The following is an 18,282-nucleotide window of genomic DNA, read 5'->3' as shown; positions in this document are numbered from 1 at the left end:
TCCGACCCCCTCATTCTCTCTCTCTCTCTCTCTCTCTCTCTCTCTCTCTCTCTCTCTCTCTCTCTCTCTTTCTCTCTCTCTCTCTCTCTCTCTCTCTCTCTCTCTCTCTCTCTCTCTCTCTCTCTCTCTCTCTCTCTCTCTCTCTCTCTCTCTCTCTCTCTCTCTCTCTCTCTCTCTTTCTCACTCTCTCTCTCTCTCTCTCTCTCTCTCTCTCTCTCTCTCTCTCTCTCTCTCTCTCTCTCTCTCTCTCTCTCTCTCTCTCTCTCTCTCTCTCTCTCTCTCTCTCTCTCTCTCTCTCTCTCTCTCTCTCTCTCTCTCTCTCTCTCTCTCTCTCTCTCTCTCTCTCTCTCTCTCTCTCTCTCTCTCTCTCTCTCTCTCTCTCTCTCTCTCTCTCTCTCTCTCTCTCTCTCTCTCTCTCTCTCTCTCTCTCGCTCTCTCTCTCTCTCTCTCTCTCTCTCTCTCTCTCTCTCTCTCTCTCTCTCTCTCTACCAGGGCTGCCTCCCAGGCCGCCCTTGCCAAGGCCGCCCAAGACCAGCCCTAGGCTGCCCCACCAGGGCAGCCCTAGGCCGTCCCAGGCCGCCGCTACCAGGCCGCCAGGGCCAGCCCTAGGCCGCCCCAACAGGGCAGCCCCAGGCCGTCCCAGGCCGCCCCTGCCAGGGCCGCCCAATACTAGCCCTAGGCCGCCCCAACAGGGCAGCCCTAGGTCGCCCCAGGCCACCCCTACCAGGGCTGCCCAAGGCCACCCCCAGGCCGCCCGGGCCTCCCCAACAGGGCAGCCCCAAGTCGCCCAAACCGCACATGCCAAGGCCGCCCAGGGGCCAGCCCCAGGCCGCCCCAACAGGGCAGTCCCAGGCCTCCCCAGCCAGGGCCACCCAGGTCTGCCCCCAAGCTTCCCACTTGGGCTGCCCAAAGGCCGTCCAAACCGCCCCGCAAGAACCGCCCAGGATCACCTCGGCGCACGCTTGTGCCACCGACGTCGGTCGCCGTCAACACCATCCGACGCTCCGGGTGCGCTGCACGCCCTCCACACTCTCCGCGCGCGCGTAGGCGCTCCGCGCGCTCCGTGTGCTCAGCGCCCACGCAAGCTGCTCCGCGCGCTACGTGCACTCCGCGCACCCTACGCGCACTTCGCATGCGCGAGTATCCGCCTACGCCTGAATCTGCGACCACGACATCAACTCACTACCAGGGTCGTTCAACGCCCGAAACGCCCAGACTCCTTCGTCCAGTGGGCCGCTCAATGCCCGGGTTCGCCCAGCCTCGTCACGATCAGAATATCCCGCATCCTCTTCACTCACTACGGTGCTGAGGTACACCTAAACTCTTTGGTGTTGAAAGTGTTCTCCGTCCAGTATTTTCTCGAGAAGTTTCCACCACCGTAAAAATTAGATTTGGTTTGGATTTCCCACTTCCTCCCTCTCTTTCGAGTGTTTCTTCGTGATGCGAATTTGGATATTGATTTCGGTGCTTAGGCATCGTCGCGATGGGTGAAGATAGTACTCTCGCCCTCAACAAGGGTCAGAGCTGCACCACCAGTTTTTCATCGGTTTTAAAGTGTGAATCTGATCGTGTGTATTTAGGTGGGCTGTTCTATCCCTCCAGTACCCTATCCATCCATCGCCGTCTATCCATCCACAACCTTCCCCGTACTCTCGTCATCCATTCCTTAGTCGTCCTACGTCATAAACACTTGCAGCAGAAGTCTTTATAATAGCTTAAGTTTGCATTGAAAAGGTTAGAGGAGATGGTGGGGATGCAGCCCCGTCGGGGAATAGGGTCATTGCATTAATATCATGAACAAGAGGTTACATCATAGTCGTGGGCATTAAATGGGGGAAGACGAGGGATGATACCAAAGTAACGGGACGAGGCCTCAAGGCCTTGGGAGCGCTGGTGGCGCTGGATGTGCCTTAGGAGCGTCGTGCGTACGCCTCAAGGCCTGTTACCCCGCACATGAGTGCACGCCAACTTGCTGCTACACAAGTACCCCCAGGCCAGGCGTCGCGTGCCCATGGGCATGGAGATCACACACACCACCCCGACCTTAGTGATCACACATGCCAGTACATGCAATGACACCAATCGCGCGCAGACTGCACCATGCCGCCGCATTCAGCTCCTCAAGCTGGGTGTAGTGCGTCCAGCGCCCGTGCCATCTCGGTGCTTTCTATGCGCCAATGCCTTAGTCTTGAGGCAGAATGTCTCCCGCCCCGCGCCCCACACATGCGATGCGTGCACAGCCGCGTGGTTCACCCGCGACACTGCCACCCAACTAGTGTATCCCATGCACGTGCGTAGCGCTTGGCGCCCACGTGTGCTCTCATCAGCCTGCGCGCCCAATACACACGAGCCTACCCTGATCCGTTGCACCTATGCACTAACAGGCACATGCACCAACCGTAGTGTGTTACCACCATGGGGGCAATTGCCTGAAAGATCAGGGTTGGGTGTCACCACCCATAGTGCATTGCAAAATCACACTAAATAGAACTCATTCATTAAATATCGTGAGTTCAAATGCGAACACGCCCTCCCAGTGAGCACGCAGGCCTTTTGAAAGGAATGCCGCCAAGTTAGGGGCCTAAGAATTATCACAACCACTTCTGGCCATGCGATCATTCCTTCAAAGGGGCAGGATGGCAGGATTAGGCATGTTACTCCCTTGAAGGAAAGAAAAAAGAAAAGTAAATGATGGAGCGCGCCAACCTGCTCCACCTGAGATGTCTTTAGAGCCACCATCGTAGTCATCGACAGCCCCGCCGATTTGCATCCAGCCCGAACAGCATGCCAAGGCGCAAGTAAAGGCATCCGGGTTCAAATACCCAGGTGAAAGCATGTTCATATCTTTCTCGCATTTTGATTTCATGTCACCTTTATCTTTTTATCGTGCTTGTGTTTTTGTTTTCGTCATGTCAGGATCCGTCATGTCGCGTGCATGTTTGAATCGTCACATGTTGTGTCGTCCCATTTTTTCAATGTATGCGTCAAACATATCTCTTTTTATTTGTGTTAAAGGGGAGTCCTATGTATAAGACCCCCTTCCTTGGTAAGGGCACTTGAGCCTTTACCAAGGGCCCTTCTACCCTTAGTAAGGGCCATCGTGCCCCTATATAAGGTGACACGATGGAGCCCTAGAATTTCAGACCATGTAATATTTTGAAAGGGTTTTTTCTCGTTTACTTGGTCTCAGCGAGAAGAAGAAGAAGAAGGAGAGGAAGAGGAAGAGGAGGAAAGAGGAAGAGAAGAAGAGGAAGGAAGAACCAAGGAAGAGGGAATACTGGGGTGGAGTACTTGCTCCTTTGGCCGGCCTTCCCCCGTCCACCTGGTCTGACAAATTCCTGCTGACCTCCCTCTATCGCACGTCCCAACGTGATCGATCGCATCCATCGATGTTGCATCACTGGTCTGCACATGCGGTCATCGCATTGCCACCTAGCCGAAGCCCCGTCCCCTCCTGCGATGTCAACTAATCATCCTTTGGCCTACAACGTGTGTGGAGACTAGCCGGTGTTCCACGACTACTGCTGCGGAATCTTCCGCGGATAGCCGGATCGCCGCACCCCCTACCTTCGATTTTGCGTAGAGCACAACTTCTCTGTTGCATGAACATGAAAATCACTACGACACACGATTCATCATCAGCGCTTGCTCGACCGGGTGAATCCTGCTAGTCCGCTGACTTTTGTCCAAGTTGCCAGAACTACGACCCGTTGCATGCGATTCCCAGCTCCTCGCCAGATTTGGTGTGGGTGCATCTTTGGAGTTCTGACTCGCCACCATGGCCAGTCAACGCGAACTACATTGGCGCTCGCTCCCCCATGCGACGAGCTCCTTGCGCCAACATTGATGCCCCGCCTGTTGGGTTCTAGGGGCCATGAGATGGATGAACATAACAAAACGATGCGCAATGGAAGACATTTTGCGAATAGAACGGCATCAACGAAAACATTAAAACGAAGTACCTTTGCATGAATCTGATTCGTGATTTCTTCGATCCCAGAGCGAGACGAGTCGAGCTGCTCAAGTGTGCACCCTCTAAACATATCTACGCGGTCCTCGGCACGTCGGATCTCCTCCTTCTCGTTGACGAGCCCCGTTATTTCTCCGTCGGCATTGTTACGTCGTCCCGATCACATCAGGGATGGAGAGGGGTTGTGGGGAGAGTGGAGAAGAAGGGGAAAGGCCCCTGAACAATTCTGGCCTGGGTGAATATCGTTCCAGGCCTACCCCTATTTATACTAAGTGGGTATTTTTCATAAAAACCCCCAAAACTTAAGTATATCTTCAAATGTCCGAAAGACCATTTGCGTGTGACCCTCTAGGCCCATGTATCAGTCTAGTTAACGAGTCCAGCAGCCCAATAACCTTTATTGGCCTTCCAAATTAATTAACTATATCATCATATAGATTAATTAACGTCGGATCGATTTAACCCAATCGATAGGTCGAGACTCTGACACGTGGGGTGCCAAGCTACACCTCGTGTCTTAGAAGATACAAAGGAGTGTGTATCGACTCACTCATGGAACCTGTTCGTCATCAGATACCGTGTATGTATAATCCCTCATCCACTTGGTGCTCCTTGGATGACTTAGGGTATGGTCAACTGTCATACCCTAATCGATCATTCGAGTTAGTACTAATGCATTCGGAAATCATCGGAGAACTCTTCTCCAATATTTCACTGCCTTGGCCAAGGACTTCATCGCATCATCTTCCTTGAGCTGTCACCTCTTATACCGAGGGTGGACGATCCCATCTTGACCACTCAATCGCCTTCGTGTACTTCTTAATGCACCCGAACTAAGACCGTTTAGAATCCCATGATTAGAGACTCGTTGGCCATAGCCAAAGTACAACCATCCGTCCACAAGACGTCTTTGGTGTCTCAAGTCTAAGGACCACTTACACAATCGTGACGTGAATCAACCTGATTGACAATTTGGTATAATAAAATTCAGGGATTCGTACGGATCAATTCAGTGAACTCTTTCCACTAAAGAGCACACACTTCTATCCTTAGTGTCGCCACACTAATGGCTACGGGACCGGCCATACTCATCATATGAGTGAGGCTAGATAGTGCTATTCTATCCGGATACTTTGATGTCCTTCTCGCGTATCCTTTTAATAGGAATGTTTAGAACACATGCTTAAAGACTAGTGATCTCCGTATTACGATCTCATCATAATTCACCAAGTCCGATCATGTATTCATGGACTTCATTATACGCATCACACGTGCACTATAATGAATATGTTCTATTAATGAATATGGCACGAGATGTGGAATGTGTGATTGGCTTGCCGACCACATATATTTCCATCACCGCCACCCACGTAACGACACCTGAGACACATCCGCCCACTCCTGTGATGACCAAATGCCATCCCGCACCGATCTGCACGTAGCGCCATCCGCAGTACCTTTGGGCCGTGTCGATGCCATAGAGCTGCCACCCTACTGCCGTCCAGTTAGCTACGCTGCCCACAGTCACACTTCCCGCGCTAGTGTTGGAGGTCGCTTGCAGTCATCGCCTTGACCAGGGTCATCCAGCTACTCGTGCGCCACCTGTTCAATCGTGTGCCAAAATCAGCGGCAAGGCCACCTGTACCGTCGGATCACCGCGTCGTGTCGCTATCCGTCTGCTACTGCTCGCATCTGCCACCAGACTCACCCACGCCAATCTACCCAAGGCCGCGCCTTCTGGATTTGGCCGAGCGCTTGAGCCACCTCACCATCGTCCTCTCTCCTCCTCGTCCTCACCTCCCTCTTGCGTCATGCTCCAGCGTCGCGCCCCACTGCCTGTCGAGCTACGTCGTGCCCATCTCTGACACCTCTCCACCACACCAACTCGTATCATCTCATGCACCAACGAAGACCCCTACGACGAGCGACACCAACGATGAGGTTCATCGTTCCCTCTGCTCGTCAATTATATTACGATCTTCAGTATATTTTTGATTTTTCTCCACCGCACTCGGTTTAGTTTAGGTGAGAAATTATATCTTGAAAACTACGTCCCGATAGAATTCTTAGGTACAAATCAAGCCTGTGCGTTACGTACAAGCGCCAATTGAAGTATTCTATTCTATTCTATAGTCGTCGATGTCGCTCCAACCAGGGTCAGAAGGTCACCGTCATTGTCACCAGTTTCCCGTCCCGGAGCTCAGAGCTCAGGGAATCTCCATGAGTTGGGGCCTGCACGTACATCCGCCTAGGAACCATCGCATCACGTAGTCACATATCCTTAGGGATTTACCCTTCTGACGACATCATCGACGACGTCCTACATCATCTTGGTATCAGAGTATCGCCTCGATACCCCAACCGGACAAGGTCTCCCATGACGTCCGACGTTAGTAAAGGTAAAGAAGAAGAAAACGCACGACACACAACTGATGTTTGATCTAGGCACAAGGTGCTAGTCGTGATATGTGGCAATACTATAACGAAAAGGTAAGAGGAGAGAGAGAGGAAAAAGGAAATGCTGTGTATGTGTGTGTCGCTGTACGCACACACCATCTGTCTATGCTTCTCTAAAGCATATGAATATTACATATATATTGTGCATGGTGCCAGCATTTGAATATCAATTATAGCCGCAGTCCTAATCCCAGTCTCTCCCTTTATTGATCAACCATCTCCTAGGGATACTACATTAGGTCTATCTATATTTTTATAGGTGCTCATTCCAACCAACATTCAACAATACAATATTGAAACCTATAAATCATATTAATAAATAAATGCAGTAATAAAGCAAACTTTAATCACACTAAATCATTTCTAAATTTAAAAACATGAAAATCATATAAAACCAATCAAGAAACAACCATTTAAACAATTTAAAATAATTTTAGGGATCTTCTTAAACTTAATAGTTTAACTCTTAAATTATTTCATTCAATTATTCCAAAAACATATGTGCACTCCCTAAGTTAAGAAATTATATTGAAATCAAATAAATTAACTCTTATTTTTTTATGAATAAACTCAATAACATACTTTCCTATTTTTATGGAATTTATTCTGCAGTAAATAATTTAACTTTAAATTATTTAACTCAAACGTAGGGAAATCTAAAATTCAAAATTATATTCAATTATTAATATAACACTAGATGATTTAACTTTTAAAGTATTCATGCCAAGAAATCAGTAAGATAACTTCCCTGATTTTTCTCGAAATTTCAGAATCTATTTCATATCTAAAATAATTTATTTCTAAATTATTTTATATAAAATAAATATTTTGCTTTTTACGGAAATCAATATAACCTAACCAGCTTTTCATTTCAAGAAAGTGGGTGTAGCCCGATGGTAATGGGGTAAGTCCGCTGACCTCCGCATCTGGGGATTGAAACCCACTAGGTGCAATAAATATAAATCTATTTCTACACCCAACTAGTGTGAGCCCCAATGGCCGCTGGCTTAGGTGGTGCAAGCCTTGCTGGCCGCCTCAGTGGTGGCAGTCGCTACACAGAAAGCCCACCTAGGTGGTGCCCTCTACATAGCATGTGGCCCTATTTTTCAACGTGGGTGAGCCCACCTCTAGCAAATTGGGTGTGACTTGGTCCGTGCAAGGTGGCACTCGCTCTACGATGGATGAACCCATGCATTGGCCAGCAATTACTTGTCCGCTCTAGTGTTGGGCCAGTTTTGGTAGTAGTTGGGCTGCCATTGAACAGTAAAGACAATGTAAAACTTTAACAGGGTCCCATTCTGCCTAGAGCGGGCCCTTGTTCCGCCCTGGGCAGTCCCCATTCTATCACTAAATGGGTTTGTTCAAGCTCAAGATAGCTCAGAACACAATTGGAGGGAACTCCAAACAGGAATGAAACAAAATAGTGTGAAAACCCTTTTTGCGCTTCGTTTTGGACGATTTGATGTTTATCATCATCCAAATCATGGTAACACCTGGCTATGATTCTGGTGAGAGCTTCTAAAGTACTTGGTCAAGATGAACATAACTATTTCTTGAAATTGAAGATATACAACATAATCGTTATGACATCAATAAAGCATGAAATGTATCACATCGGCACGGATAACATCCATGATTCCTTTGATCCTCGAATGTGACATGCGATTCCTCAAATGTTCTACCTCTATACATATCCACATAATCCTCGGCACATAAAATCTTCCCCCTTCACCTTAGCAAGCTTCGTTCACCCTCTATCATTGTTGTTACGCTATCCTGGTCGCATTAGGAACAGATAGGAGCTATGGGGTGAAGGGAGAAGAAGGGTAAGTAACCAAAACAATTTTGCCCTAGGTGAATTTCATTTATTGCCTTCCCCTTTATACTTAGCGGGTATTTTTATACAAAACCCCCAAAATTTAAATATATCTTGTGATGTCTAAAAGATCATTTGTGTTTAACCCTCTAGTACCATGTATCAATATAGTTAATGACTCTAGCAGTCCAATCACCTTTATTGGCCTTCCAAGTTAATTAATTGTATCATGATATAGATTAATGAATGGTGGTCGATTGACCCCAATCAACTGGTGAGTCCCTAGCCCATGGTTGGCCGAGCTATATGTCGTGCTATAGAAGATACAAATGAGTGTGCATTGACTCACTCATGGAACATGTTCATGATTGGTCATTGTGTACGTATAGCCCCACACCCACTTTATGCGTCAAGAATGACTTAAATGGTCATCCGAGTGAGTACCGATGGATTTGGAAATCATTAGAGAAGTCTTCTCTAGTATATCACTCCCTTGGCCGAGGACTTCATCGCACTGTCTTCCTTGAGTTATATCCTCTTATATCAAGGTTGGATGGTCCCATCTTGACCACTCAATCATCTTCATGAACTTCTTGATGCACTTGAACTAAGACTGTTTGGAATCCTATGATTGGGGACTTGTAGGTCATAGTCAAAGTACAATTGTTTGTCCACAATATGGCTTTGGTTTCTTAAGTCCGAGGACTACTTACACAAGTATAACATGACTCAACCTAATTTTACAGGTTTGTATAATACCATTCAGGGATTTGTACAAATCAATTTGGTGAACTCTTTCCACTAAAGAGCACCTACTATCTATCCTTAGTGTCTCTACACTAATATCTACGAAACCGGCCACACTCATCATATGAGTAAGGCTAGATAGTGCTCTTCTTGGAGACTTTGATGTCCTTATTGAGTATCCTTTAAATATGAATATTTAGAACACATGCCTCAAGAATAGTGATCTCCGTATAACAATCTCATCATAATTCACTAAATCTAATGATGTATTCATGGATTTCATTATAAACACCACATGTGCACTAGAATGAATGCATTATATTAATGAACATGACACAAGATATGGAAGGCGTGATTGACTTGTCGGCTGCATTTATTTCCTTCAAGAGCAACATGGTATCTAACAAGATGGCTTCGCTTGGACTAGGAAGGCCTCGTCATTACAGCAACATTCAAGAGTAAGGAAAGTTCAACACCATCGTTGCTGATGGTGTACCAACATCACCACCTTCCCCTGCTTGGTGATCAACAGAAGGTGGCACTCCAAGGCACCGACAATGACAATCAGGAGAATGTTATTTTGCCCGTCAAGGATGAGTACTTGAACTTGGCTTCCATGGGTTGGCGGTGGTGGAAGGTGAGATGGGTTTGCTCTGATATTAAATTCATATGCTCTGGGTTGAGACGTGATCAAGCCTTGCTTGTAGGTGGAAGGTGATGATGTTTATTGTAGCAAAAGGAAGAGAATGAGAGGGAACAAGATATATGATATGATCCTTAAGTAGAAAGGAGAGAAGGAGAATGAGAGGATGGAGAAGGATAGTCGACGAACAATCACTGTTTGGCTAGGTAATATGGCATCAACCTGTAAGCACTAGATAAGGGAAATCAGTACTAGCCCAAGGAGAGGATGGAATTATGAGAGGGAGAGAGGGAGAAACTCCGCATGTGATTTCCTACCCTTAACTCCATAGAAGTCGGCCTTAAATAGATGTGGAAGTGTTCTGGGCTTGTTATTCTAGGTTGGGTTGTTATCGGCCTTCTTCCTTACATAAAATTGCTAACTATTTATATCTCTAATGTAGAGAATTATGAAAGAGAGAATAAAGAATCACAACAGCGGAATTTTCAGAGAAATTTTAGATTCAAAAATGAGTTGAGATGTAGAGATTTTAGATCAAAGATTTTGTATTGTAGACAATTACAAAATCAGAAATGTAATGTTATCTGATGTGAAAAAAAGGCAAAGAGATTCAATGTACTCTACTGTGAGAAACTAAAAAATATATATGTGACGTTCTCTTCTGTCAAAATATTATAATAGGCAGTTTCAGAAAAATATTTATCATTAAATTTCAAAGTAGGTTGAATGTCAATTGAAAGTTGCAGATATCATTTTTTAGTTAAAGTAAAGAAATGCACATATATTAACTCTGTACGACAGAGTGATGACTAACATGATTCAAGAATTCCATAAAGCTTCATTTAAACCCTGAATTATGAAACGAAAATTTGCAAACAAAAAAGAGTTACAGCCACACTGATGATAATTTTTATGAAAAGAAAATGCAGGAAATGTAGCACTGTCAAACCAATGATCAAGACTTTTTTTGAACCAATTTCTGAACTTGAATGTGATAGCTTTGGAGAGATCGAGAACCAGTTATTCACATTCAGGAGAAGTAATCTTGAATCGCCAGTGATGTTAAATGTAGGAGAAGCATGGAGGGTCTACATTATTTTGAAGTTAAATGTAGGAGTGTTGAGCTAGTTGTATTAGTTTAAAATATTGACCAGAATTTCATGGATCTTCTAATTGAAACTTTATTGCGAAACTAAGTTTATATTAAATCAACAACTGCTCAACCATCCCCAGTGCATGATCAACCCATGGTTCTGCCATGAAATAAGTTTGAAATAATTTTCAATATCGTTTTTTAGTTTTCTAGTAAAAAATAATAATAATTGGTTTTATTTTTCCATCATAGTTATAAGTAACAACTGGTAATGGTCATTATGGCTCTAGTCAATGGGCTTTGGGTTCATATCTTAGTAAACCTAAATGGAATTTTATAAAATGACTGATTCTCATTTAAAGACAAAACTTTAATGGACAAAAAAAACTAAGGGAATTCACTAACCTGTAATTAGCTACCACATAATATTGAAGGAAACACATACATATATGACCTGCAATTTTATCTTCAGAAAATATAATTTTTTTATTGTATATATGATTTAAATTCAGCTATGAAAAATATATTATTTGGAATTATTGTAGTTATAAATATATTTTTATTACATTACAATCTTATAATGCAACAAGCAGAGTTACAAAACTCAGCTTATTCAATTATATTCAAATTCTAACTCAAGTTTTAATAAAGTTAAGCTTTCTTCAGGGTATCCTTTATCCGTTTGATTACTGTAATCAAAATCGTAATTGTTATCTCTATATGATATTCATATCTGTTATTCTTATCCATTGAACATATCCATATGATTAGCCCCACTCACCAAACAAAAATTATCCATCATTGATATCTTTACATTATATCGTCCTCAATACTTTTTATAGTATAGCAGATATATTGTTATCCAATAATGGATATGAGATACGGATAGTGTTAGTAGCACCCTACTACCAAGGATGATGCCTTATTGGACAATGACATAAGATACGTGGAGTGCTTTCATCTGAGGGAGCACTTTGGGGAAAGTGTGGGGAAGCATTTCAAAGTGCTTTTGAGAGTTGGCCACATTATAACAGAACATGTTTTAAATAAACAATGAGAAAAAGTTATTTCATAATGCTTTAGACGTTACAATGATAAAAAATGAAGAGTGCATTTCCCCTAAAAATGCACCATCAACATCGTTCACAAAAGGGACCTTAAAAACCATTCAAAGGGCTTTAACTTCCATGAAGACCTTAGAAACCTTAGTACTCACAGCACCCCTTAGTACTTCCAGACAACAATTCGCAAATCAGAAGAAAAACAAATTTTCAATCTTTATTCTACAGAACCTCACTAAAACATGGCAATACACCACCTTAAGTTGCGTCAAGTATCAATCATTTCTTGGGGTGTACTAAAAATGTGTATGCAGTGGATGAAATGTTTCTTGCAATGCTGAACCTAGGTGATACCTTTTCTAAACTAGAAAAAGGAGAGCCCAGTTCCTAAATCAATATTTGTTAAAATATCTTCATAGTTAGCACCAAAAATATCTAAGAATGTATCTTTTCTAAATTTGGCACCATAGACTACCTTTTCTACCATAACTGTCCATATGACTTAAAAACAGATATTCAATTGTTTTTCACAAGTGCAATGAATTGAGCCAAATACGAGTAGCTAAATCGCCCATAACCATCATGGGAGGAAATTCATCAGGATCAAAAAAATATAACTTCATTTCATCAATCATTATTTTCCACAAGGACAATTAAAAATAGGACTCCATCCATCATCCACTTGCATGAACCACTAATCAAGATCTGAGAGAGCACTCTGGAGGCAGGGTGGGAAAGCGCTCTACATCAGCACAGTAATCATAGACAAGGAGATTGCGGTGGACCCAGGCAGAGTCCAAGGCCTGGCCAGAGGACAGGGACCAAGCCACAGGCTGGTTCCACCATGCATCTTTGGCAGAGCTAACATCTAAGGTGAAGTCCTTGTAAGAGGAGACAAAGGGAGCAAGGGTCCAATTGGTCTTCTCGAGACCGCCGCGTGTGGCCCAGTCATCAGCATTCCAAATGCTTGAGAACAAGTACATGGGCTTCTTGCTTGGGAAGAACCCCTCGCCTCCGGGCCCATTCCGGTGCACCCTGATGGGTACTCTATCCACAAAAAACCTGTTCCAAATACACTATGTTAGGGACAGAGAGAGAGAAATGAACAAAAAAGAAGGAAAATAGGATAAGAAAGATATAGATACATATGTAGAGAGAGAGAAAAAAAAAACAGATAGAGAAAGAGAGGGGTTAGAGGCTTGAAGGTCCCCTTGAGGCTCCCCCTAGGAGCATCAGAGTTGAGCTAGAGGCTAGGGCTTCTTTTAGAGAAAGAAGCCCATACATATACTCTCTTCTCTAGCATCTGGAACTCCACCCACAGAATCTTCGAAATAGCCAGTTAGACCTTTGTTTTCCTAGTTTCCTTTTTATTAGGGCAGACCAGGGCTGATAACTTTAATAGAAGAGTCCAATTGGTATTTTCAAGGCCACCAAGAGAGGGCTAGCTATCACCATTCCAAATGCAAGAGAACAAGTACATGGGCTCCTCTCTTAGGAAGTACTCTGATGGGGACCTTATCTTAAAGAATGTTGCTTATCAAACATATATAGTTAGAGAGAGAGATGTGGGGGGGGGAAGGGGGATGAGGGATAGGGCAGAACCCTGCAGACCAAGAGGGTAGAGAGAGAGAGGTCTCCAGTTTATAGGGAGATTATAAAACATGGACCCAAAACGACCAGTGTCTAGAGAGAGAAAGAGAGGTAACGGAGCAAGGAGAGAGGGATGACTCTGAGTTCGACTCTGGCGCGTAGAGAGAGAGATAACTCTGTGTTTTACTCTGGCCGCGTAAAGAGAGAGATAACTCTGTGTTCTACTCTGGCCGCGTAGAGAGGGGTTTAACTCCGTAACTCTGGCGTGCAGAGAGAGGGATAACTCTGTGTTCTACTCTGACACGTGGAGTGAGTTTTCAGAGAGAAACCCTGAGCGGAACTAAATAATGATAGAGAGAGAATTGAAATCCGGATTGGTGAGGGCGATAGAGATTGGAGAAATTATAGTGTTAAGATATGATAAGACAGATGGCAAACGAGGAAGAGAGAGAGAAAGGATATACAGAGAGAAAGAGGAGACGAAGGCAGTGAAACGATTTCGGGCGTATCAAATAAGTGGGTGGATAGAGAGAGGAGAAAAAACTGGAGAGGAGTGAAAGGTAAAAAGGAGGGTAGAGAGAGCTATTTAACCCGTCGGCCACCCATTCAACCCAGAGGGTCGTTATTAAGAGGAGTGTAAGCAATTGTGGGAGAGAGAGAGAGAAAGAGAGGGGGGGAGGGGAGAGAGGCGTGAGAGACGGAGGGAGAGAGAGCAAGAGAGAGAGAAAGAGAGAGAAGCACCGTGGCCACCCTGTCAACACAGCGGATAGGGAGAGGGAGACAAAAGTTACAGTGACGAAAAGGCGGAAATGTCATGAGAAAGACAGATGGGTAGAGAGAGAGAAAGAAAGAAAAAGAGAGAGGCATTCTTAAATAAATTACATAGGCGGCTCAGAAATAGGATCGCGTGAGAGGGAGACGAAGAAACTTCAGGGACGTCGAGACAAAATGGTTGAGAGGAAACCCGTTGGCCACCCTGTCACAACAGCGATCGTAGAGCGAGAGAGAGGGCAAAAGACTGGATGAGGCGACAGGGAGGCGGACAAATGAGCGTGGAGAGAGAAGGGAAGAGAGAGGGAGAGGAAATCTAGGAAATAAAACAATTTCTAGAGTTAAACATCCCGTCCCATCATTATTCCTCTAAATATGTGCTTAAAACGAATAATAAAACATAAAATAAGATAAACTATGGCGATAAAAAAGGTCAGGAAGAGTCAGTTAATCGTAAACCGACAATACTATCAGCAATTTGGTCAGCATGATCAACATAAATCCCATGGCACCCTGTCAAATCAGTGGATCTATGGTGCGACTGTGCGAGAGAAGGGAAGAGATTGAATGGTAGAGAGGTGGATAAATTTCACAGACGTAGTAGTGACAAAAGGGTCAAGTCAGCAGTGAAAGACAGGAATAGAGCGAGAAAGGAACCTGTTGGCCGGTTGGACAACCTGTCATATGTCAACCCAGCGGATCCATAGAGAGAGAGAGAGAGGATGGCGAGAGATTGAACAGGAGAAGCGAGAGGGGGACAAATTTCACAGCCGTACGTAGGTCCACAAGGTTCAAGAGAAAGACATGCGTAGAGAGAGAAACAAGAGAAGAGGAATAGAAAACCCGTTGGCCAATGGCCACCCAGGAAACCCAGCGGGTCGAAAAAAGAGGAGAGTAAGAGATTGGGCAGGGGAAGACAGATTAATTTCTGAACAGGAGAAGACAGATTAATTTTCTGAACAGGGGTATAAAGCACGAGACCATGACAAGCGTAAACAGTGAAGTGTATTCGTTAGAGTGAGGATAGTAAGAGATGGCAAATATTGAGCGAGAGAGATGTACTTACTCTGTGAACTGCAAGGTTAGAAGGGTGTAGAGAGAGACACAGTAAAGAGGAAGGAAAAAACCCATTTGAGAAAAATATAAAAAATAATCAGAGAGAGAGAGAGAGAGCTTACACGAGGTTGTGAGGGTTCCAGAGGAAGGAGTAGGTATGGAAGTCAGCGGTGGGGTCGAACCAAAGGCTGTGGCGCTGCTCGCGGTTGCCGACACCGCCCTTATAAATATTCGTCTGTATGAGATACGGCTGCCCGCTGCGGTTCCCCAGAAACTCGATATCCACCTCGTCCCGGTCCTTGGCCGCATCCTTGTCCGAGCACATCTGCCAAACCCATCAACTAAGATCATCTAGAGAGAGAAGAAAGAGCGAAACTAACAGTGTTTTCTTCTTCTTGGTAGATGGAAAAAATAGACGACGGTGCGCCCATAATATTCTTCTTCTTCTTTTTTCTTCTTGATAGGGAAAAAAGAACACTGTTTTACCTTTAAGGAAAGGGAAAGAAATAAGAGCGAGACTCGAAGGACCCCTCTCCGCTGGGTAAGTGGGTAGGCAGAAAAATCGTCTTTTTAATCGTTTAAGAAGGAAAAATTACTGTAGGAGGTTGGAGGCTAGAGAGAGAAACAAGAGCGAGAATTGCAGGACCCGAGTCCAAAAATGTTTTTTTATCATCTCGCAAGATGGTACCGAAGGGTACACAAGAAACAAAAATTTTTGTTCTTAAGAAGGGAAAATCTCTCATTAGACGGCGACGTAAGGGCCTCGAAGAGAAAAACAAGAGCGAGAATCGTAGGATCCGTTTTTTCCAAAGGGTGAATAGAAAAAAAAAGTATATTTTTCTCTGCTTTGGAGGCAGAAAACACACATTAGACGGCGACCCATATGACCGTAGAGAGAAAAAAGAGCGAACATTGCAGGACCCCTTCCCGAAAGATTCAGCAAAAAAGCATCTTTTTCTCTACTTTGGAGGGAGAATACTCATTTTCCCTAGAGAGAGAAACAAGAGAGAGAGACCCGCAAGAGGCAATTCCAACAAAAAAACTCTTTTTTTCGTATTTGAAGGGAGAATACGCTCGTAGACGGTGCCACACATATTAAGGTCTCCAGAGAGAGAAACAATAGCCCGTTTCAAGTGAAAAGACATTTTCTTCTCTTTGGAAAGGGAACTCACGTAGAAAGCGGTGACAACGCCGGCGGAGTCGCCGCCGGCGAGCTTCATCTTCATGCTGAACCAGCCAAAGAGGTGCCTTTTCTTGGTCTGGAATCCACATCCTGAAAATAACTAGTGAGAGAAATAGAGAGATAGAGCGAGACGGGAAGATGAAGGATTTACCCGAGTTTTTGTAGAGGTAGAGAGACACAATCTGGCCGTCGGGAGAAGTCTTGAAGTGCTCGGCGGCGCAGGTGAGGTCGAAGTTATCTTCGAAGGACAAGGAAGCGGCGGCGATGGCGATACCGCCGGTGATGAAGAAGAGAATCAGAGGAAACGAAGAAGATTGCGCCGCCCCGTAACCCATCCGATGGTATAGAGAGAGAACGAAAGAGAAAGGAAGAGAAAAAATGAGAGAGGACGGTGGGGAGAGGAAGAGAAAAAATGAGAGAGGACGGTAGGGAGAGGAAGAGAAAAAATGAGAGAGGACGTTAGAGAGAGGAAGAGAAAAAATGAGAGAGAGTAAGGGAGATGACGAGCAACAGATAGAAAAAGGGTGAGAGGAACAAATACTGAACTCGGGATGATGTGCAAGAGGTAGAGAGAGAGAGAGCGAGAGAGACTGGGGTGTGCAGAGAGATTGAGACGCGCAGAGAGAGAATGAGACAGCTAGAAAAGAGTGATAGCCCCGGCGAAAGGGCTTCGGACTGGTGATCAGTCTTACCTTCGAAGGTCAGTAGCCGGGTATTTGGGTGTGGCTTTCCAGGTTGTCAATGCGCTGGACTTTGAGTCTCGGACAAGATATCTCTCTCAATCTCTTGTTCTCTCTCTCTCTCCACCCTCTCTCTCTCTCGCTCTCTTGTTCTCTCTCTCTCCACCCTCTCTCTCCCTCTCTCCCTCTCTCCCTCTCTCCCTCTCTCCCCTCTCTCTCTCCCTCTCTTTCTCTCTCTCTCTCCTTCTCTTCTTCTCTCTTTCCCTCTCTCCTCTCTCCCTCGTAATGGCACCGACAGTGGGGCGCGGACATGGGGACGTGACTTCCATTATTGCTCACAAAACGACGGAATCCAGAACACCATCCATCAGGCAGATGGAATGATGGACCCGAGCGGTTTGACTTCATCATGAATAGTTACTTACGGCAGGATTTTCCCTGTACAAGAAAAAATGCTTAGAGAATTTAGCTGACCCATTTAATGAGGTATCTTGATTTTTCTTCATCCGGTAATTGGGAAGGCCTTCCCCCTGCCGATTTCCCTCACTATCTAAAGAACTGCAAAATTCTACCTCCAGAGTAATTATGGCGGCCTTTCTCTAGGTGCGGACAAAAATGAAAGAGGTGTGTGATTTGTCTGGATTTTTCTCTGTCCGGTAACTAAAATAGTAATCTCCTCGCATCTCTCCCTGTAAATATCTACATCCCTGTAAATTTATATCTGAACCAAAATGCTAATCTCTTAATCTCTCCCTCTGATATATTCTCTACTTCAATCTCCCAAACTTTAGTGTTTGTCGAACTGATATCCGTCCGATGACTGATATCGGCAAAAAAACCGGGACGGTGTCTGATATAGGATATCGGTCTATATCCATCTTTTAAATGTGGACGGATATCGGTGACGGAAATCGGTTGGCTAAGGATGAGACTGATCGCGGATACCGGATATCATTTATCGATATCTGGATATCAAAACCGATACCCGGATATCGATTTCCGATATTCGAATATTTTTTCCGAAACCATTGTAATCCCATATGGAAGAGTTCTAAGATTTTTTAAAGTTTAAATCTTGTCCAGCCATTTTACATATAAACCCATGTATTATGTTGCGCGCGCAAACAGATGTTGTATGTCACATTATTAGAGAAATGCCCCTCGGACTCTATATTCTCCAAATATGAGTAGGAAAACTATATGAAAGTAAAATTG

The 18,282-nt window shown here is 44.7% G+C and overlaps 1 protein-coding gene across 1 annotated transcript; it reads right to left on the bottom strand.

Annotated features, from left to right (window-relative positions):
- Positions 1–12,387: 12,387 nt before the first annotated feature.
- Positions 12,388–17,073, bottom strand: XTH8 (xyloglucan endotransglucosylase/hydrolase 8). Its single transcript, XM_078580943.1, has 4 exons — positions 16,539–17,073; positions 16,377–16,477; positions 15,327–15,529; positions 12,388–12,849 (listed from the first exon to the last, which is right to left on the bottom strand). The coding sequence occupies exons 1-4, from the start codon at positions 16,720–16,722 to the stop codon at positions 12,486–12,488; spliced, it is 852 nt and encodes a 283-aa protein (XP_078437069.1). The 5' UTR covers positions 16,723–17,073; the 3' UTR covers positions 12,388–12,485.
- Between the last annotated feature and the right edge of the window lie 1,209 nt (positions 17,074–18,282).

This window comes from Wolffia australiana, chromosome 9 (assembly GCF_029677425.1).
Source record: "Wolffia australiana isolate 7733 chromosome 9, ASM2967742v1".
NCBI classification, from domain to species: Eukaryota; Viridiplantae; Streptophyta; class Magnoliopsida; order Alismatales; family Araceae; genus Wolffia; species Wolffia australiana.
The sequence above is the reverse complement of the archived record's forward strand: the minus strand, read 5'-3'. Positions and strand labels throughout refer to the sequence as shown.

What these genes read in the sequence shown, in the direction of transcription:
- XTH8 (XM_078580943.1), bottom strand. Translation starts at nt 16,722, where the DNA reads ATGGGTTACGGGGCGGCGCAATCTTCTTCGTTTCCTCTGATTCTCTTC. An exon ending in CTACCTCTACAAAAACTCGG is followed by an intron (nt 16,478 to 16,538) that starts GTAAATCCTTCA and finishes AGTTATTTTCAG; the next exon opens with GATGTGGATTCCAGACCAAG. An exon ending in TGGAACCCTCACAACCTCGT is followed by an intron (nt 12,850 to 15,326) that starts GTAAGCTCTCTC and finishes TATTTGGAACAG; the next exon opens with GTTTTTTGTGGATAGAGTAC.